Source organism: Aethalodelphis obliquidens, unplaced genomic scaffold (assembly GCF_003676395.1).
Source record: "Aethalodelphis obliquidens isolate GAN/ISIS:26980383/991018 unplaced genomic scaffold, ASM367639v1 scaffold59, whole genome shotgun sequence".
Taxonomy (NCBI): Eukaryota; Metazoa; Chordata; class Mammalia; order Artiodactyla; family Delphinidae; genus Aethalodelphis; species Aethalodelphis obliquidens.
In genome coordinates, this window is record NW_020838003.1 from 5,217,912 (window position 1) to 5,240,455 (window position 22,544).

Genomic DNA, 22,544 nt, shown 5'->3' on the forward strand with positions numbered 1-22,544 from the left:
CTGTCACAAAGCTCATAAGTGATAATCTGGAGTCCAAGTGCTGTGTTCTCCCCACTCTACCAGGCTCCCTCTAAGGCTGCTACATGGTAGCAATGCCAAATGACCTATCCTTCCCATAGCATCATTACCTTTGAAATCACTGAATCTTTGCTCGTTCTCTTCCCTTGTTTGGAATGTCGTCCTTGCTCTCGCCCCTCCTCCAACTCCTTGATGAAGCCTTTCCTGTTCTGACAGGGAGTGAATAGCTCCTTCTACTGTGCTTTGAAATCCCATAATTCATACATCTTTTCTAAGATTTGGCCTATTTATTGGAGTTGTTTAAACATCTGTCTCTCAGCAGACTGTGTCAGAGAGGCATCCTCAGTAAAATTTTTTTTTAGCTCCTAGCACAGTGCTGGGCAGAATTAAAAGGTAACCTAATCTCTTATTAATTCTACTAGGGAGGAGCTATTACTAAACAGGTTTTAAAGATGAGATAATTGAAGCACTGAAAGGTTAAGTAATTTGCCCAAGGTCACACAGCTGTGAAGTATCTATAGCAAAGCCAGGATTTTGAATCTAGGTAGTCTGGTTGTAGAATGATACTTAACTTCAAAATGAGAACTGAAATTCTGAAACAGCCTTCCTTGGTTGAAAGGATTTAAATTGTATATTTATTAAATATATACACACACACACACACACACGCCTACCTGCCAGAAAAAACAAGGAAGGGGGTAATTTAAGGCACTGCTTGCTCCTAGTCAGTGAAAAGAAATCAGGCAGAAGCTGGGTAAACTGATGATTTTATCCTAAAAGGGTTTCCTCAGACAGATTAGATGTTGGAATAAGTGACTTTAAGCTTTGCGATGAGCATAAATAAAATAACCTACCAACAAAGGTAGGGAGTTCACATCCTTAAAAACTAACCAGCTGTTTTCAACCTAAGCATTTGCAAACAAAATAAGTAAATAAAATTAAAAACAATGAATGAAATCCTGCAGTCTGGTCTGGTCTGGTCTATGTAACATAAAATGGAGAGTTGGTTTGCAACTGCCCTTATCCAGTTGGCAGCCTGTGGAGCTGTCTTTTCATAGGGTTTACCTGAGACCTCTTGTCCATGGGCAGTGCCGCTGTGTAATCCTCTCTCTGGGAGAAGGAAAAAAATGTCCATATACAGACAGCTGCAGACCGAAGTATTTCTTTCCCCCGCCCTTTACAGAGCACACACGCACCTGGTAATCGTAACTCAACGCTTACAGAGTGCCTAATGCATGCTTGACGTAAAATGGTGGTCCTCGTCTTCAAAAGATTTGAAGTCTAGGGGTAAAAACTGGTCCAAACTGAAGAGGTTAGGGCTCTGAGGGTCTGGGCCACAGGCTGAAGAGCCCCTCATCTTTCTTTCACCGAGTGTACTTTCATCGTTTTCTCATTCCTGGCGGTCCCACCAGGATGCTGCGGGTGTAATTCATTTGGGGTGGCCTCTAGCCCCCTGACCCCTCCCGGGGCAACCCAGCGTCTGCCTCGCAGCAGCTGGATGCGCGCCCGGAGCCCACCCACCCTTAGCCAAAGGCGACGCGGCGCGCGTTTGAATCCTGCGACTCATGGGGGCAGAGACAGCAGGAGCGGCAGACGCCAGGCCTCGAGGAGCCTGGGTGCTTGAAGTCTCAGGTCAGGCTCTGAGGTGCCCCAGGCTAAAAGAGGTGGTTTGTCTGTCACCTAATTCAATAGGCCAGGGTTTTCCCTAAGGGCGCAATCCCGTGGGCTGATGACAGCCCTTCATCGCCTCACCACACCTTCCTTGCGCTTGGATCCAACTGGCTCCCGGCCCCCGACCGGGAGCTATCCTCAATCACCTCGTCGTCGTGGACCCCTCCCTCCTCAACCCTAAGAGAGGCCGCGGGGATCGACAGCACCTCCCGCACACCTCACCGCCCAGCTCTTGCCGGGGTGCCGCGCCACCCGGCCTGCACCAGGACCCTGCCATTCTGCGCTCCACACAGACACGCAGCGACGCCCCCGACATCTGCGGGAAAAGTCCTTCCCCACTGCGGAGCAGTTTGCTATTCCCACGCACTCGGAGTCGCACAGACTGGCGCCGTCGCCGCGCCCCACAGCCGCAGGCCCGCGCGCCCGCCTCCGGGTCGTCCGGTCAGTCTCCAGCGATCAAAAAGAGTAGTCGGCGGAGCTCTCACGTGTGCCCAGCTCTCGGGTTACAGCCGGGGGAGGCCTCGGCCCCCACGCTCTAGGGCAGTCAACAGCTGCTTTAATTCTCCGGCGGGGGCGTCCTTTTCCGTCTCTGCGGCAGGCTAAGGTTAGTCGTCCGCCGCAGCAACTTCTACCGCCTCTTCCTCTCCACTGTGGTCGCCTACCCGGCCGCACGCTACAGTAACAGCTTCCAGCTCTCTGCCTTTTAATCTTTCCCTTAGGAAGAGAAGAATTGTGGAGGGGAACTCTTCCCTCGCGGGGGTCGGCCCAGCCCACCTCGGTCGCCCACCGCTCTCCCTAGTGGCCCGCTCCCCTTCCAAGCCGGTTCCTCCGGTTGGGGCGTGCTTGCCTGGGGCTAACTTTCCGCGAGATGCTGTCCCCGTGGACCTGTCTCGCCCGTGTCCGGTCTCCCTCTCCGCAGCTGCTCCAGCTACCAGCTTGGCGAAGCGCGTGGCGGGACCCGGGGCTGGGACCTCCGCGCCCAGGCTTTTACTCGGACTCCAGCACTTGGTGGAACGGGGGTGGCGGCCGGCCCACAGGCTGGGGGCTTTCGGTGGCACGGGAGACGGTCATTTCGGGACCGCCCGCTACATTTGATGAGGGCGAGCTCTGCAGCCTGGGCCTGCGGACCAGGGCTGGAGGCCCGCCCCTCTACCATCTTCCCTCCCACCGCCTCAGCCCGGGCGCGCAGGCTCACACCCCTTCCTGGGGAAGCAAATGGTCCCTTCCAGGCGGGTGGCCATGTTGTTCTAATAAAGCGGGAGGGGCGGCGGTGTGGGGAGGGGGAGCAGATGCCGCTGGTGGCGCGCGGGAGCCGGGCGCTAGCAGAGCGCAGCCGCGAGGGAGGCGCGGGGGAGGCGAGCGGGAGCCGGAGCCCAAGCAGCAGCTAGTGTTGGCGGAGGGCACCCGGGCGCAGCTGGAGCAGCAGCCGCGATGGCCGTGGCCGTGGGGAGACCATCTGTGAGTGCTGGGGCCTCGCTTCCCTCGGCCGCTTCTCCTCCGGCGCTGGGGGTGTTCCCGCTTGCGGGCGGGGGCCGGCGGGGAATACTGGGGGCCGGGAGCGGGGGCCTCGGGAAGGCTGCGGCGGTAGCTGTGGGTGTGTGCATGAATTTGGGCGCGTGTCTGGGGCTGAGGGGAGGGCGAGGATCCCCGCGGCTCGGCTGCTACGTGATGCAACAGTGTATCGCCTCGTCGCGCCCCGATTCCCGGGATGTGGGAGAAAAAGGACCCCTCGCCTATTTTTTCTTTAAGAGGATCCTTTTGGCCACGGTGTTTCTCGGCTGCCTCCTTCTCCCCGCGCACACCTTTCCCCTCGTGACAGTCGAGAAAGGCGCCGGGTGCGGGGGGGGGGCTGTTTCCTCCCGGCTCCCCCGCGCCGAGGGGCGACCAGGGCGTGGGAATTGTTAACCCAAGCGTTGTGTCACGCGGTTGTAGAAGCGGGTCAAAAATGAAGGGGTGGGATTGCTGGGTCGTATGGTAGTTCTATTTTTAGTTTTTTAAGGGACCTCCATACTGTTTTCCATAGTGGCTGTATCAATTTACATTCCCACCAACAGTGCAAGAGGGTTCCCTTTTCTCCACTCCCTCTCCAGCATTTATTGTTTGTGGACTTTTTGATGCCATTCTGACCGGTGTGAGGTGATACCTTATTGTAGTTTTGATTTGCACTTCTCTAATGATTAGTGATGTTGAGCATCCTTTCATGTGTTAAAAAAAAATTAAAAAGGGGTGGGATTTCCGTGGTGGCTTCCCCTGTGCACTGTGAGATCCCGGACACCCTCAGGCACCCACGCTGGTGACCGGGCCCTGCCCAGGATGTGGACAAAAGCCTTAGATACACAAAGTTTTCAAAGGGCCCCGTTGTCGGGGTGGGTGGAAGTTTAAAAATGCTCTGCGGTTGGAAGGTCGGGGGCGGCGGGCCGGAGAGGCGGGCGCGCGAGGAAGAGGAAGGGGTGGCGGGTGCGTGGAGAATCGGGTGCCTCGGGACGGGGTGAGGGAGACGGGGAGGGAGGGAGGGGGATGCTTAGTCCCCGAGTTTGCCGGCGGGGCAGGGGCCGCGCCTCCGGCGGTGCAAAGCTCATTCAGCGACTCTGGACCCGGCCCGAGGGCAGCCGGACTTAAAGGGTGCGGTTTCAGCCGGGGCTCTGCATCCCGGGTGAAAGGCGGAGGCCAGGGGCGGCGGCGGCCTTCCCTTTTTACTGAAAGGAGCAGAGCCGGTGGGGAAAGGCGGAGTCCTCTTTCTTTCTCTTTCCTCTTTTCTTTGTCACTGTTCAAAGTCACTTTCGCCCCACGGGCTTTGTGGGCTCCTTGAGCGAGTTTCTTCCCGCTCTACCACCTCCTTTTCTTTTCCTCTTCTTCCCCTTCCCACAACTGTGTAGCTGCAGGTGGTGGCTTGAGAGATTTTGCAGGTACAGACCAAAGTCTCGCGGAGATACTGGAAGCTCTGCAAGCCCAGAAATGCAAATTGCAAGACTGTGCTCTCAAACCCGCAGCCCTTCTCCCAACTCTTCCTCCAGATACAGTCGCTTTTTGCACCCCTCCCCCATAATTAGCGGGGTCCTTCAGCGTGCTCTAACCCGGTTTGGTGGTTCAGCTGCCGCGATGTTTTCAAAGACGTTCTCCACCGTCAGAAAGTGTGCAGTGGTCATATTGAAGTGTAACTGTGGGTCTTTTAGGTAGTTTAAACTCTAATATTTAATGACAAACACTTAAGAATTCAGGTCTCCTCTTGATAATTAGTGGTCATAGATTGTTGTTACTGCGGGAAGTTGCATAGTCTCTGGGCTGATCCCTTTATTTTTCTGGTGAGAATATTGAGGTCCAGAGAGGTCAAGTTTATCTGGTTAAATTACTACTCCCACCCCCTTACCCCACCCCCCTTCCCCAACACACACACACACACACACACACACACACACACACACACACATTTACAGAGCACAGATTCAGATAAATAACAATATCTGCTTTAGATAATTGGACAGTGGCTATATGCAAATGTTCTGTGTGTGTGTGGGCAGGGTGTCTTTCAGTAACACCTATTGCTGGTGCATTCTTGAGGCATGGGGGAGGTGGAAGAAATAATTTGCTGCACATTTTCTATAAATTAGTTCATATATGTCAGTTAAATAGGAACAGTATGTGGATTTAAGATTTAGTTGTGTGGCCACAATCATGTCCAACACCAGGTCTGCCAACCAGATGTGAGCTTAATTCCACAGAATTCTTGTGTAAGACCTCTCTCATTCAAAAACTAGAGGCGATTTTACAAAGTGTGTGTGTACAGAGGAGGTAACTGCTTTCTCTGCACATTCCCTGTTGTCATTAGAATTAAGATTAAGTTACTTACAGTTTGGAAACAGAAGACTGTTTTTTCTTTGGACCGAGTTGTAGGGGTGATCAGGAGTTGACTACAAAGTTAAAAAGTCTTTTCATACATTTTCCAAGGAGTTGTTGAACTGTTTCACTTTGTTCATTCGGTTCCTGTTTTAAGTGTAGTGTTTGCATTTAGGTCTTCAAAACAACCCCAGTGAATGCAGAAGATTCTCCAAACCCAGCCCCAGGGTCTCTACACAGAATCCTTCGTGGTAGAAATCGCTGCCCCTCCTTTTCCCATATCTATTCTACCATTTGAACAAAAGAAAGGAAGGATGTGTTGATAGAAAAGAATCACTCCAAAGTTGATTGTGAATGGAGTTTCCCTAGTTACTCCTTTAGAATTAGATTTTTTTTTGTTTAGGAAAACGTGAACATATCTCCTTCCCCTACGAACTGCCTCTCTCATTCAGATTGAAGAAAAAGTTCAACCAGAATAACTTGCCCTCAACTTTAGACAGACATTCTTGAACTTGAACCTCTGAGTGTGATACCTCAGGTACATATGACATTTCACTGGGCAAAAATCCTTATATATCAAATGCAGTATTTTCTATCTTATGACGTGGTTATCTTCAGTTATAGCCATTTTAACTTCAAGGCTAAATTCAGACGTTTCTTAAATGGATTTGTTGTTGGCTGGGAAACAGAAGCTTCAGTCTGGTGTGATACTGTTTATTTCCATTTTAATCTCGACCCCTAGCTTCTCCATTTTCCCAGGAGTGGGTTTTGGACTTGGCTCCCAGAAGCCCCTGAAGCACATCTGCTGTTTCCAGAGTGTGAGTGATGATTAGCAAGAGCATTTCTCCCCTAGGGATGTGTGCACATTACGGATGAGTTAGTATTTTGGCATCCAAGTCCCAGGGCCGCTATTATCTTTGTTTTAATCAGAGCGTGGTAATTTACTCTACCTGGGAACAGGCTTTAAGTAGCTGATCCTCTCTTTTAAGGAGTGGTGTTCATCAAGTTATAAGGTCTGGGGGTTTAAAGGGACTTCAGAGGTCATTTGGTTCAGCCTCCTCCCCAATGCAGAAAGAAATATTTTCTACATTATCCCTAATAGAAGTGTTTAAGTCTTTCCAGTGGTGGAGATTCCCCTATGATATCGTTCAAGAAACAAGTTTAATTATCCTTTTATCCACTGCGCCCAAAGGAATGGAAATCCAAGTTCATTCATTAGCTTATTTAACACTATTTATCGAGCACCTCCTGTGTGCCAGGTACTGTTCTAGGTGCCAGGGATACAGTAGTGGACAGCAGAGAAATTCCTTCTTACCTGGAGCTTTTATTTTCTGAGAGATTTAGTGTCCGTGTGTATTACAGAAACAAACTTCAATAGCGTATGTAAGCCATTTCGGGAGAAAGGAAATTATGTGTCTATTGCTGAGTCAACAGCTATGATGCAGGTTAAAGGATCTTATCTATTCGAGGATCATTATAGGCAGTTCCTAAAGATATGGTCTGTCTTCAGCAGGAGGGTGAGGACTGACAACCAAATGTCATTTTCCCTTGTTGTAAAATTGCCATTTCTATGACTTGAGGATGTGGCCCCTACATGGAGGGCTGTGGCTTTTGGACCTGGAGAAGGATTAAGTCTTTTGAAAGCTGTAGATGATTTCTCTGTCTTCTAAAGTATCTTCTTTAAAAATGATGTGTCTACATCACGATGAAAAACTGACCCAAGGAATTGATTAAAAGATGAAAACAATACTCATATCCCATCGTCCTGATGTAACAGTTCTTAGATGATTCTCATCAACTTTTTGAGGTTTACAGCAGGAAGCATAACCCATACCATATAAACTGCTACTAAGAAGCCAAACTGTGTGCCCGGGAGTACTCTGTCTGACTATTTGGACATTTGTATAACCGAGGAAACAGATGCTTAGTGCTTTCACAGGGGCCCCGCTATGTCTGTGTGCAGACAAAGGAATGAATGATTTGGATGGCGTGCTTTGATTGATTACCAAAAGACCCAGTGTTTATTACACTGATGATGCCACAGCTGATGATGACTTCGGATTTAGGCTCCCTGGGGAGCAAGCTACAATCAGGGTTTGCTGTGCCTGTGTTTGTCTTTATAGGGCCTTAAACTTGGTTGGGGGGGAGGGTAGGGGCTGCTCTTGGATTTTATCATTTATTGGGAACTGTCTTTCAGTCGCCTTAGCTAAACTGTCTCAACTGGGGTCAGCCAAGCTGAACGATTATTTAAACAAAGACCCAGTAGATCTAAAGCTTCAATCCTTTTTCCCAAAGAGAACTACTTTACAATATAATTGATACCCCCTTTGTTTTGTTTTTTTTTAGTTTGTTTGTTTTAATCCAGATTGACAGAAAACCCCCTTTCAACTAAACAATACCTCTCCTATCCGCTCAGGCCTTCTGGCAGCCCATCAATGCGGCTGCTGTTGAACATAGAAGCAAGACTTGGGCTAAGGTGAAACAGACAGATTTCTAAAAAGAATGCTGGTGATCTAAAAATCAAGTTTGCATTGTCTCACGCCTGGCCTGAGGGAAAAATCAGGAGTCTGTTGCCTGATATGACCAGAGCCAAGGCATTAGAAACACCTTTTCAGGATCCGTGCTAGTGAGGGTGAGCGCATCGCTCAAGTCAAAGGATGCAGAAAGTTGAGTTGTGTGGATGCGTTCGGTCCACCTGCTGCGCTAGGACCCTGTGGGATGGAGGGTGATGTGTTGACTCAGGGGCCAGGCTGGGGTGGAGAGGTAGGAATGGCTTCATGCTCCAAAAGAACATCTTTGGTATCCAACAAGGGGGAGTTTGGTTCCTGCTTTTTTTTTTTAATTTTTAAAATTGTTGTGAAAATATACCTAACATAAAATGTGTCTGTTGTTTGTTTTTTTTCCACACACACACACACTGTATTTTATTTTTACAAGAGATAAATAAACTGACACCAAGCATTGTAAATGGGTGATCACAACAAAAGCAACAATGATTGCAATTACCAAACACGAAACACACTCATACTATGTCATAATATTGACATTCAGTCCAGGAATCCTCCACGGTAACAGCTCCTTTACTTTGCAGTGAAAATTGATTTGTATATTTTTTGCCTCTGAGTCCTTGTGGAATTGTGTCTGTTTTTGATAATTAAGTAACATTCCTTTGGGAAGAATTTATGATTTTCTTATTTTCAAATTCTTTTTTCTTGTAGAAGTAGAATTACAATAATATAGATAGGTTAGAAATGGAAAAACAAAACAACTGTCAACACCCTAATGCACCAGTAGTCATTCTTGGCTTCCTAATCCATCCGCTTTATCAGATACATCTTGTGCACTTTCTTTGTGTAGGTGCTGAGGTCATGATGTAAGTCCTTGAGATGCCGTCCCCGATGCTCATCAAATTTCTCTGAAGGATGAGCAAGCACTAGGTCTCAGCAAGGAAAGTGAGGTGGGGCGGTGGCTAGGGAAAAGTGTTCCAAGCCAAGGGAACAGCATGTGCAAAGCTCTGAGGTGAGGCAGAGCCTCTTAAGGGAATCCAGTGTAGCAGGGACATCAGCATTCATGATGGCTTAGAGTGGATGGACGTGAGGCCGAGAAGGTGGTGGGAAGAGACCACATCACTTTTGCAGTTCATTCTTCAAGACACGGGTACTTACTACATAGCTCTTTAAATATTTTATATGCTATCCACCCGACCCACAACGTAGGATATCCCAGATTCTTAGACTTGGTTGATGGAAGACGCTGAAAATCTTCAGAGCACTAATTCTTCAGGTTTCAGGGGAGGCTCGGGGAGTTGATTTCTTTCATGGCCAAATCAAGCCCTCAAAGAACAGAGGAAGTAAAGACTGAGGAAGGGCACAGAGAGGAGTGACAACATCACCAGGCCTTCCTCTGTCTAGTTTTCTGTATGGAGCTCTTCCTCAAGATGTAGAACTAAAAGTCTTACTTCCTTACACACCAAAGCAATTGAGTCCTGAAGGGTGGGGTGGAATGCTAGGACTCCTCCCACCTTGGACTGCAAGTGTCAGTTGGTGTTGTCCATAAAGAAAACTAAAAACCCACCGGATCCTATGAAAACAGGAGGAGAGTCTTTTAAAAGCCAGGGTTCTGTTAAGACTTAATCCTTTTTCATTCATCTTCCTTTGTGTACCGTTTTCATGCCAATATAAACTTCATGAATCTCATTAAGGATGCCCATTAAATTTACTCAGACCTGCTGTTGGAAGGAAAAGGCTTGACTCCCAGCTTCTTTGTCAGGTATAGGAAACCTGTGCAGCGTCTTGATTTTTAAGTGTTTTCTATTTAAATTACTGTCAAGACAATGATCTCTCTTGATCCTCACAAAATTTCTGAGAAGTAATATAGGCAAGAAAACTGAGGCACAAAGAAGTTGTCACTTATCTAATCTGGTACAGCCAGTTAGTGGGAGAGCTTGGCTTTGGAACCAGCAGTTCTTAGACCAGTGTGCATACAGACCTACCATTTGTATTGGTCAGTTAGACTAGATTATGTTGAGGTAACAAATTGGTCCCAGGATCTGGTGGCTTACACAGCAAAGGTTTATTTCTCACACAGGGTCCTTGTCTGTTCCATCCTCTGAGATCCGCTCCATGCTGAATTGACCCTAGGACCCAGGCTGAGGGAACGTTCTGTCCTCTCTCTGGACATTGCCAATCTGGTGGCAGAGGAAGAAGAGGCCTGCTGAACCCTGAACTGACTTTTCAAGCTCTTGGGTGGGTCACTTGCACATGAACATCATTGACCAAAATAAATGGTTACTCCTAAGTTCAACAGGATGGAGATAGATAATCCTTCTGCAGAGAGTGGCTCTGCCAGTCACTTGGCCAAGCTGGATGGGATGGGGAAGTGAACCCTCCCCTAGGGAGAGCCAGTGATGGTGTTGAATAGTAAGAGTTCACCATAGCTTCGTAGTCAGGGCATCTGCTAGAGAGCTAAGCGTCTTTATTATTTTGTAAAATTGTCTCCCTGTCTGTCGTGATTTTTCTCAGTCTATTTGGCCTACTCTGATTCTAGCTGGACATGGTAGAATGATGAGAGAGGGAGAAAGAGTGCCTGTGTGTGTTTAAGCCGCCAGAGCGAACTGAAGGCAGAGAGTATGATGATTCCTATTCTTTCACAGTGAGCTTCCAATAGCACCGTCACCAAATAAGGGATGAGTGGTGACCTTCTCAAAGACCTTCTGTGCTAGTCTCTGGTGGCCCCAACTCTGGGACTGTACTCTCTGGGAAATGGTTTTGAGGCTATTAGGGCTTCCAACTGCTTGATAGAATTATTTCCCTTAGGATGCTTCCAAATCAGTCTTTTCCCAGCCTTGTCTGTTCCTAAATGCAGATGCATCTATGACACCCTTCTTCTCCGTGCTTTGTTTTCTCTCTGCTGAGAGGTATTAGTACAGTCATCCCTCAGTATCTGCAGGGACTGGTTCCAGGATCTCCGCGGATACCAATATCTGCAGATGCTCAAGTCCCTTATATAAAATGGCCTAGTATGTTGGCCCTCCGTGTCTGGATTCAGCCAGCCGCTGATGCAGTCCCTGCAGATAGGGATAGAGGACTGTATGTAGCATTTTGGTTGAGAATGTGGGCTCTAGAGCCGGACTGCTGGCCTCCTAGTGTATCACCTCTGCCATTTGACCACCTTAGACAAGTTACTCACCTTGTGTACCTCACATTCCTCATCTGTAAAATAATTACAGTACCTTCTTCAGAGGTTTACAGGATCAAATGAGGTATTACACCAGGTGCTTACAATGATGCATGAAACATTCGTCCTCAGTAAAAGGCAAACGAATACTGAAATAATAACTGCTTTATACCTAAGGCTGGGCTCAAAGCAGAACTGCCACCCCCCCACCCCCCCACTCTACCCAGTAGGAGGCGAGCATTTGCCCCTTCCCTGTTCACACACCTGAAATGTGCAGTCTTCCCTTTTTCTTGTCAGGGCACACTTTTGAGGCACAGATCCAACATACCCGCTCCTTGAAGCCTCCGTTCACCAACCCAGGTTTTGGTGACTTTTCTGTCTTTGAATTCCAGCGGCAATAATGCCTACCACACTTATGTGCCACCTACATAGTGTTCTGGTGCACCTCCAGCCCCAAGTTACTTTTTTGTCAGGCTCTTCTAACTACTATTTAGCCCTCCCTTTTCCCTTAGATAGTAGATGTCAGGAACTCGGTTCCGAATTCAGAAAAGTAGGGCCCGTTTTATTTCCCTCCTCTTCTCATTTTATAATGTCATTTGAGGAGTGCTAGAAAGATAACCTCAACTTTATTTCCTTCTAGGCTACCGTTAGAAATTTATTCTTTTGGTGTAAGGTGAGGAGAAAAATGGCACAACAAAGGGAATTGACAAATTGTATCAGAGTCTGAGAGGGATGTTTTCAAAATTTCTGCCAGATGAGTTTGTATGCCCCATTCTCTCTTCAAAACGTAGTGACTGCCACAGCATGCCAGATGCTTTGACTAGTAGACTAATATTCTATTCTAGGGCACGTGGGCATTTCTGTACCTACCATGCCTACTGGATCAGTAAGCCAGTACCCATGCTTCCTGGGTCAATTGTTTGTTTCCAAACCCGCTTCTACCAGTTGTAGTCATCATCATCATGTGCATAATTTAATATTATGTAAATCTATGAACTATAAGTGCAAAAATAGAAAGATTTAGTAAAGGTGAGGATTTTGCTAAAGTAAAACTGCTGTGAATTTATTATGGTTAAGTTGGAGGAAAAAATTGTAAGAATCCAAAGGAGTCTGAATTCAGATTACATTGAAAGTGTTTCAAAATTCTGACTCCACTTGAGAAACAAACTGGAAATCATAGATGATGCTTATGAGTTTGTACCAAAAAGACACCTCTAAATGGAATTTCTCTAAGTCATTATGATGAAAAAAAACCTTGGCCTTTTGTCAAAAAAATTGGTGCATGAATGTACGTTTATATGTTTTAAGGTACGATAAAATGTTTAGGTTATAACGATTGTTTTTTTTTTAAATAGTAGTTTTTATTGTGTATGAAATTTGGAGTGAGTTTTATTAATTAATTTATTATTTTTTGCTGTGTTTGGTCTTCGTTTCTGTGCGAGGGCTTTCTCTAGTTGTGGCAAGCGGGGGGCCACTCTTCATTGCGGTACGCGGGCCTCTCACTATGGTGGCCTCTCTTGTTGCGGAGCACAGGCTCCAGACGCGCAGGCTCAGTAGTTGTGGCTCACAGACCTAGTTGCTCCGTGGCATGTGGGATCCTCCCAGACCAGGGCTCGAACCCGTGTCCCCTGCATTAGCAGGCAGATTCTCAACCACTGCTCCACCAGGGAAGCCCCGATTGTTTTTAAAATCCTAGTCTTTAAATGCTTTTTAAGATAAATTATCCAATCCTGCTCCTAATAGCTTTGGATAAAGGGACTAGTACATAACCACTGTTCCTCCCAACTTCCCCATTTCCATATTCTAACACATATGGTAGATGGGGAAACAAGTTGAGAATTACTGGTTTTTCCTGGGTTAGATGTGAATGTCTCTGGAAGAGTTAACTCACTTGACATGATTTACCTTCTTTTACACCTGATGTCAATGGTTATCAATGTTGGGTTTTTGTTTTTGTTTTTTAAATCTGATTTGAAAGAGGTGAAAGGACACTAGAAAATTTACCTGTTCCATCAGTTTCTTTTAGGTTAGTCCAGAATAAAGGGACATACGATTTTGGGAGCAAAATAATCTCAGTTTGGAAAGGTGAGGTTATTTTAGTGATCATTTAATTTTCTCTTTGAGATACATGAGCGCATGAGAGATATGGGTTACTCAAAGACGTACTCTGGGAAGAAGAAATTACTTCATTAGATGCAGATGAAAGCTTAGACTATAGTCTTAGTAGTCAGTCTGGACTTTTGCATTCATTCCTTCCAACCGTCCTTGGATAATCTTCCATCAGCAATTTGATTTAAGTTTTAATCCCAACCATGAAAAAATTGTGTTAAAAACAAGTAGAAAGTTGTTTTTCTATTCCAAAATAAAGGTAGTGGGAGGAGAAACTTAAATTGGAAGCTGAAATGTGTGATTTTTCCATTTCTCAAACTAAAACTGGAATTATTTTTCAGGTTTTTTTTGGTCTTTAAATACACATTTGAAATGTTGTTGCTAATTTGCACATTGGCTTTGCCACTAAACTTATTGCACACGCAGCAGTCGTGTCCTAATTGAAGTTGTGCAATTCCACACATTTTTCCTGTGATAAGACTTCAGTGTGTAAAAGTTGATTTTTTAAATAACGTTGTAAGGAAGTTTGATTAGATATTATTCTTTTTATATATATATATATATATTTTATTTATTTATTTACTTTTGGCTGTGTTGGGTCTTGGCTGCTGCGTGCAGGCTTTCCCTAGCTGTGGCGAGCAGGGGTTACTCTTCGTTGTGGTACAAGGGCTTCTCATTGCGGTGGCTTCTCTTGTGGAGCACGGGCTCTAGAGCGCAGGCTTCAGTAGTTGAGGCTCACGGGCTCTAGAGCGCAGGCTCAGTAGTTGCCGTGCACGGGCTTAGTTGCTCCACGGCATGTGGGATCTTCCCGGACCAGGGCTCGAACCCATGTCTCCTGCATTCGGAGGCGGATTCTTAACCACTGCGCCACCAGGGAAACCCCGATTAGATATTATTCTTGACCCAAGCCCGTCAGCCCCTATTTGATGGATCAGGACTCATACTTGATGATCTTAAGGCCAAGTGTTTTGGCTGTTGGTTATACCTCTTCTTACCAAATGGAGATAACACCCAAGGCTGCAGAGCAGTGCTGTCAGGTGGAGCTTTCTGTGATGATGGAAATGTTCTACCACTACATTGATCAGTATGGTAGCCGCTAGCCGTATGTAGCCGTTGAACACTTGAAATGTGGCTGGTGCAACTGTAGAATTAAATTTTTTATCTTTAATTAATTTGCATTTAAGTTTAAATAGCTGCATGTGGCTAGTGGCTATCATACTGAATAGTGAAGCTTTAGGAGTGTAATCTAGAGGTATTTACAATCTGATATCTTTCTTTTTTTTTTTGCGGTACGCGGGCCTCCCACTGTTGTGGCCTTTCCCGTTGCGGAGCAACAGGCTCCGGACGCGCGCGCAGGCTCAGCGCTCGCAGCCGCTCCGCGGCATGTGGGATCCTCCCAGACCGGGGCAGGAACCCGCGTCCCCTGCATTGGCAGGCGGACTCTCAACCACTGCGCCACCAGGGAAGCCCTCTTTCTCATTTTTTAGAAAACTTTTTTATGGAGAAAAATATCAAACATACACAGAGTAAGGATGGAGGTGTTCATTATAACATTCTCTCATCACCCAGGCCAATCTTATGTCATCTGTTTTCCCTTTTTTCTAACCTCTTTTCTTCCCTACCCGTCAACCCCCCAAATTATTTTGAAGTAAATTCCAGGACAGTCTGATCTCATTTTGTTTTAAAAGCTAAGATGGTGATCTGGGGGAAGGAGGGGAATGGTATTAGAGAGAGGTACTCAGGGAGCTTCAAATGTATTGGTGATTAGAAAAAAAAAGACTTCAAGTATAGAGATGGGAAAAGTTATGGTTTGACAAAGGTAGGTAATGAGTGTACAGATGTGCTATGTTTTGTTTGCTTGAAATATTTCGTCACCATCATCATCATAAGAAGCCAAGCCCAGAGATGGAACAGTCACTGTACCAGGCCTCACTTACCTGTGCTTGTAGTGAACCTTGAGTTCATGGATAATTTAAACATTCAAACATTATTCGTATGCGATATGTATCATTGAGCTTAATTGAATGCCAACAGTGCTATAGAGTCATAGGATCTGTAAAAAGATGGAAAGCAAGCTGAAGATCTTTCTCTTTAGCCCAGTCTCCTCCCAACACTTGGTTTCAGAGAGTGGTAGCTTGATTGGAGCTCACATTGAGTCCAGAGCTTTCTGTCACACCACACTTACCAGATCGACTGATTTGCTGAGTTAAAGCTTGCAGCGCCAAGTCACTCCTACCTACTTTTAAAAATGGCAGACTCCTTTTTATAAATTAATTAATTAATTAATTTTTGGCTGCATTGGGTCTTCATTGCTGCACGCAGGCTTCAGCAGTTGTGGCTCGTGGGCTCTAGAGCGCCGGCTCAGTAGTTGTGGCGTGTGGGGTTAGTTGCTCTGCAGCATGTGGGATCTTCCTGGACCAGGGCTCAAACCCATATCCCCTGCATTAGCAGGTGGATTCTTAAGCACTGCACCACCAGGGAAGTCCTAACAATGGCAGATTCTTATGATCTCTTTTAGAGCAGATACATTATTTCTAAGTCTACTTGCAGTTTTGCAGGTACTCTTGTTGGAGGGAAATGTTTTTGTAATTAACAGTATAAAGAAGTCATTTGTGAAATTTTATATTTGGGGCTGAGAATTGATGCCTGTTACTGGTGGAGAGTATTATAGGAAATGCCTGTTTGCTTTTTACATTTCTGTTTATAAAAGAAACCCTTGTAGCGAGCACATTTTGGTCATGTGGACACATTGAAGGAAATAGTGCTTGCATCAATGATATTTAAAAGTGCAGTTTTCCTTTACTACGTAAAACAAAAATTGTTGCTGTGCTTTTGTAGTTCAATTTAGAGGCTAAAAATGATTTTCTTCCCTTCTGATAGTGTGCAGAATATGTATATTCTAAATTTGGAATGCTATACTTAGGTTCTCAGGATTTAAGGGGAATGCATTTGTGATGGTAAAGGATCTTGTATCATCAGAAATGCTCCCAGGCCTTGGCTCAGCTGTCCTATTGATGGAGAAAGATAATATGCTTTAGAAGAAGAGCGATTAAAATTTTTAGCAACGTTCTGAACAACTGCAAGCCCCTGGTTGCAACAGGATGCTGTTCCTCTTCCATGGTCAAGTCTCTAAAAGCCTGCCCTTTGTGTTCCCTTGGTCTTTTGTTAACTACATTCCTGGGAGGGAGGGAAAAGCTTTGTCTAATCTCATCATCTACATTGCAGTTTGGTCCAGTTTGTTTTTATTCCATGGTTTGTGGAGATGGTGAATAGTTGGTTAACACCCTACATATAAATGTTACCAGGAGTCAAGATTTATGCCATTTTTACAAATAATACTCCCGTGAAATGAGCCTTCTTATCTCCACTTGACAAGAGATAGTTGAATCCATGGTAGGGCAAGAAGATTTAGGGAAATGTTTTGTCAAGTCAGTTGCTCTGTCCTTTTCATGTAAGATAGAGACAAGAAACTATTAAGGCTTTAAAAATGACTGTGACCTGATTAGGAGACTATAGCAACTATTTTCAGTAAAGAGGGCACAAGATTAGTGTGAGTAGCAGGTTTTTTTCTTTTTTTTAATGTATTAAGTTTATAGATTTTGAAAAGCTTTTATATTAGATGAAATTTAAATCTAGCGATAACACATCTTGAAAAAGAAAATAAGTTCATATAATCTAGATCTCAATTAAGCATTCTCACACTTAATTACATTTAGAAAAATGTTAAACTTGATGTAACCATAACACTAGTAAGAAATAGAAGTTTACCATATGTGTTCTCTTTAAAATAGTTAATGAGCCATGGTTTATTAGCAATCTGGCAATCTTTGATAGGCCTCAGTTTGGTTCTGGAGTGAATTATTTATGTCATGGTAAGATAGTAAGGGAGAGAAATATGTCAGACTGTCTTTGACCAGGGTGAGCTTCATTGTTTGGCTTATTTACTTGAAGGGAAAAAAGTACCAAAAGGGACAACTCTCAGATTCTTCTAGTTAAACTGCTATAAACGGGCAAGCACGTGCCACCTCTTGTTTCTGGTTGTTGAAATAAGGGTGTTAGTGGTGACATAGTTTTTCAAGAGAAGACGGACATTTAGAGTTTGAGGCGAAATTTCCCCGTCTGAAAATGTTGGCAACGAAATCAGATCTTTTAAAAATACTGTGTGGGCCACATACACACATGCTCATGGGCTGAGTCTGCCAGTATGCAGTCTGATTTCCACTGGAAATGATTCATTTATTTTTCTTGTATTTGAATAAAGAACTCATTAAAGTTTTTAAATTTTATTTTGTTTTGGTAGGCCTTTTAGAGTGCTTTAACATTTGAGCAATTACAGTGCTTTGTGTGGAAAATACTCTGGTTTTTTGAAACAGAAGCAGTGCCTTGAACTCTGGTATGAAAATGTCTAGATTGTTCAAGGGCAGCATCAAAACTTGTAAATTGTTGGGCTTCCCTGGTGGCGCAGTGGTTGGGAGTCCGCCTGCCCATGCAGGGGACACGGGTTCGTGCCCTGGTCCGGGAAGATCCCACATGCCGCGGAGCGGCTGGGCCCGTGAGCCATGGCCGCTGAGCCTGCGCGTCCGGAGCCTGTGCTCCGCAACGAGAGAGCCCACAGCAGTGAGAAGCCCGCATACCGCAAAAAAACCCCACAAAACTTGTAAATTGTTTCCCTCACAGGATATCTCCAAACAGGTTTGATCACATTGGGAGAAATGGAACCAGAGTTGTGTGGCGTGACTAGGACCCACAGCAGAGAGAGCAGGAGGGATTCATGAGTGTGTGGGATCCAATGTAAATATCCCTCTGCAAAAGCATGTGCTGTATATAGTGAATGGGGTTGGATTTTTTTTTTCTTCCTGTTTGGTTGAGGTCCAATGACAGTTAATGGCTGTTTCTTACAGGCTGTGAAATTATTTATGAGTTTGGCAGTAGGATGATGTAAAATGCAAGTGGATATAGGTAGAATAAGGGCTGTTACCGAATTCCAGTAAACTGTTAGTGCTGGAGCTGGGAGGGGAATTTAGAGGTCATCTCATCAGGGCCTGCCTTTGAGACGGGGAACTGAGGCCTGAGTTCAGCTGAAACTGAAATTCCCCATTCACCCTTCCCTGCCCGGCAGGAACCCGGCATTCTCCCTTCTTTTCTTCTCCCTGCCTGTAGGAAAATATATCTTCCAGGAACTATTTGTGACAATTAGAGAGTCTTGGAAAACAAACAAACAAAAGCAGATGTTTGGTGAACAGAAGTTTTAGAAAACAACTTGCGAGGAGGTTGTCTTTCCGATTGTTAGAACGTTTCTGTTGGTAAAGTTTCTGTGGTTGTTTTTTGTGAGTCTTGATACCCTTCTTTCTAAAAGTCTACTCTTCCATAATGGGTATAAGAAGCAAAAAAACAGATCATCGACAGAAAAATGTGGCAATTAATTACCTTTAAGTCTGCAGAATTTCCTAGTGGTGGGTTTAACCACATGAACTAGTTGATGTCAGCTGTTTCTGAACTACGGAACCGCCAGTTTCACATGGTTCAAGATAGTAGCTTGAGCAAAAGGGTAATAAGTACAGTTGACCCTTGAACAACAGAGGTTTGAACTGCACAGGTCCACTTAGAAGTGGATACTTTTCAATAGCAAATACTACAGTACTACGTTTGTGGTTGGTTGAATCCAAGGATGCAGAGAGACCACTTGTATGCAGGGCTGACTACACATTATACGAGGATTAACCCCTGTGTTGTTCAAGGGTCAGCTGTACTGGGGTATCTTCCTAGTCCTCTAAAAGCATCCTTAGCGTTTTACATGGTCACTGACCACTCGGCCCTTCTCACTTTATCCTGCTCAAACACTGTTCTGCTGGGGTACTTTTACTAAGAAAAGTGGAATTGAAAGCTCCATGTGCACACGTGGAACAGTCTTCCTTCCACATGTTACCTTTGGCTCGAAAAGCCTCCCTTGCCTTGAAGAAAAGACTACCCAGCTAAAGTCAGATGCTGGATTTGTTTCTAATTGTTCAGGCCAACAGAAGCCAGTTGGAATGGAAGTCTTGGTCAACAGCAAGATAGTTTTGGGTGTTTTTAAATTAATTAATTTATTTTTTAAATTTATTTTTGGCTGCGTTGGGTCTTCATTGCTGCGCGCACGGGCTTTCTCTACTTGCGGCGAGCGGGGGCTACTCTTCGTTGCGGTGGCTTCTCTTATTGTGGAGCATGGGCTCTAGGCACGCGGGCTTTAGTAGTTGTGGCTCGTGGGCTCCAGAACGCAGGCTCAGTAGTTGTGGCGCACGGGCTTAGTTGTTCCGCGGCATGTGGGATCTTTCCGGACCAGGGCTCGAACCCATGTCCCCTGCATTGGCAGGCGGATTCTTAACCACTGCACCACCAGGGAAGCTGCCAGCAAGATAGTGATATGCAGTTATATTAATGTTACAACTTGTATTGAGGATGTGAGACTTTTGGAAACATTGCCCTGTTATTGTAATTGAATCCTAATTCTGATTTGGCAGTGGTAGTGGGGGGGGGGCGGTGGTGTGTGGGCCCACAGAAAGCAATATTGTAAACTTAAGACCTTTTCTTCCGCTAGTTTCCTAAATCGAATCCACTGAGTATTGGCTTTGTCAAACCGACTTTTGTTAAACAAGTGGCATTTTAGCATTTTGTAGATTCGGAAAATAAGTATAAAATACGAGACATTTGGGCTTCCCTGGTGGCGCAGTGGTTGGGAGTCCGCCTGCCGATGCAGGGGACGCGGGTTCGTCCCTCGGTCTGGGAAGATCCCATATGCCGCGGAGCGGCTGGGCCCGTGAGCCATGGCCGCTGGGCCTGCGCGTCCGGAGCCTGTGCTCCGCAACGGGAGAGGCCACAGCAGTGAGAGGCCTGCGTACCGCAAAAAAAAAAAAAAAGTCAGCAGTAACAGGCCCAGGTTTTTGCCTAATGTAGAAGGACTTAATCAGTAAAAATTACTGTGGCAGAACATCCTAGAAGGAGGTTAGGGAACAAAGAATTTAACAATCTGCTCAATTTTCCCCAGGAATTCTCAATTATCTTTATTTAATGGTTGAGCACCAGACAGTAGTTTGCTGTGGAGGGCTGAGACGTGAACACAAATGCAGCGGGCTGAAGGTTTTCATTTTCACTTCACCTGTTTCTTGTCTCAGCTCAATTTTTCTCAGCCCTGGGTTGCTCAGGCTATACCAGTTGGAGTTGACGGAGCATGATATAATTTACTCCTGCCCATCAGAAAATATTGCAGAGTGACTGGGTGAGGCAGCTTCAGTAAATGGTACAGGTGGTTCTCTTCGATGCTGTACTCAGGGCCTTTTCCTGGGCGTATTTTTCCTAATTATTGAAATTGTATGAATAGCAATGATCCCTGAAGCTCTTCTATGTGGAAGTTGGTGGGCTGCTTTCAGTATTTCCACTTTCATTAGTTATTATCTTCCAGAGAACTGCCAGGTGAAAGTTCTAGAAATAATAGCATGTGAAGTGGTTATTCATAGTTGTCTTTCCTGTGGAAGTGAGGCCACGGAATTCATCAGGACAGTAAATATTTACACTTTTTAAAGTTTATATATGAAATCTATATGTGTTTCTTAAATAAACATCCTTAAATGGCTAGCAGAATTGACAATGAATTGATAGGGAAAAACATTTTAAATCTTGTTTACTGTGGAATTGCTTAAAGTGGGCAAGACCAGATGCTTCCTATTGTCTCTGTGGAAAAACTGTCACAAATCTGTGATATAGACATCTGTACTTTTCAGTGAAAGGAAAAGAGACTTAGAAGTCACCTGCCCCAAAGTCCTTCAGCTCAAAAGTGGCAGAGCTGGAATTTTTATTCCCAGCTGGCTTGCAGCCAATGCTTGTGACACTCTTCCAGGCTGCTTTACTTTTTGTATTAATTACAGAGAGATTTTCTTCCAAGCCTATCATTTAAGATACTGATATTTAAATATTAAATTAAAAAATGGCACCAACAGCTTCATGCAGACCTGCCTCAAATGTATGTTGGTGAAAGGTAACACTAATTACTTTAAAATTTTAAATCATTTTATGCGTTGTTCTGGAACAGAATATTGCAGTGTATGTTTCAGCTAAATGCTTTAGTTAGGAGTTTTGAACGTTGGCTCCGTGCAGCACAACACCTATGAATATGCCAAGACTTTTATGAGCTTTTGAGAAGGGTAGTATTTGCTTGGAAAAAAGAAAACCATCTGAAAATAGATAGAACTTCGGGGTTATTCAGTGGTGACGGTGCTCATCTTAGAAGATCAGAATGAGCCAGTGAGGGTCTGGGTGTGAAATGCCAAGTGGTTGTCACAGTGCCTCTTTTCTGTCCAGCTTCACACGGTATGTAAAAAATAGGTCTTTTAAAATATGGAGACATAAATTACTTTTCTTAAGTAATTCTTAAGTAAAGGTGGCCAATGGCTCCGCAAGATACAGCCACCTCTAGGTGGTTATGATATTCAACTGTCGTGATTGTAGTGAGGTTGGACATCTTTTCATGTGGCTATTGGCCATTTATGTTTATTTCTCTGTGAATGACTTATTCACCTCCTTGCCTTTCCCCTCCTCTACCCCCGAGTTGGGCTGTTTCTCTCTGTCTTGTTGACATTCGTCCTTTTTTTATGTGCAAATAATTTTCTCTCAATCTGCCATGTTTCTTTTCTTTTGTTTTTGGTGTCTTGTTATATAGAAGCTTTAACTGCACCATCTTCTTTTTGGTTTGTATTTTGGTGTCTTGTTTTGGAAATAAAGCTCCCTTTTCACTGAACTTCATTTAATTATGTTTAACAGCTGTTTTGTCTTTTGCTCAGTACTTTACAGAAGACAAGAATGTAGCAACTGTTAAGAAACAGAGTCCATTCATCCAGTGGGAGATGTCCTGAGCTAATAAATTAGAAACAACTCAAAGAGGAGACAGAAAGGGAAGAGCTTGGAACCCAAGATGTGAAAAGGAGCTCAGGGATCCAGCTCCTTTAGAGGGGCACAGGAATTTAATGCTCTGTGATTTGAAGAAACTTTTATGAGATAATTAACACCTAACTTGTAATTAGCCGTTGAGTACACGCTGAGCTAGATGGAGGACAAGCAAGGGAGGCCTTGAGTTAGTGATTGGGTCTTTGAGTTAGAAATGTGTTGTTTGGGGGGAGGCATCCCTTTTTAACATTCCTTTCAACTGGGTTATTTCCAGGTTTATAGATCAAAGTATTTTACCGGTAATAATGAGTAAGAATACTGAA

At 44.9% G+C, this 22,544-nt stretch overlaps 1 protein-coding gene across 6 annotated transcripts in view; it reads left to right on the forward strand.

The window, feature by feature from the left end:
- Window positions 1-2,944: 2,944 nt before the first annotated feature.
- SEPTIN11 (septin 11) overlaps window positions 2,945-22,544 on the forward strand; it is a 94,179-nt gene continuing 74,579 nt past the window's right edge. For 4 of the 6 annotated variants that reach the window (XR_003428878.1, XM_027087643.1, XM_027087642.1 and 1 more), the window contains exon 1: window positions 2,978-3,147. Coding sequence is in view for 5 of the 6 variants with exons in the window: in XM_027087643.1 (XP_026943444.1) it covers window positions 3,121-3,147 (27 nt within the window). In the remaining variant the exon portion in view is untranslated. Of the gene's footprint in view, window positions 3,148-22,544 lie in introns of all 6 variants that reach the window. The other 2 variants (XM_027087640.1, XM_027087644.1) reach the window with 2 other exon arrangements.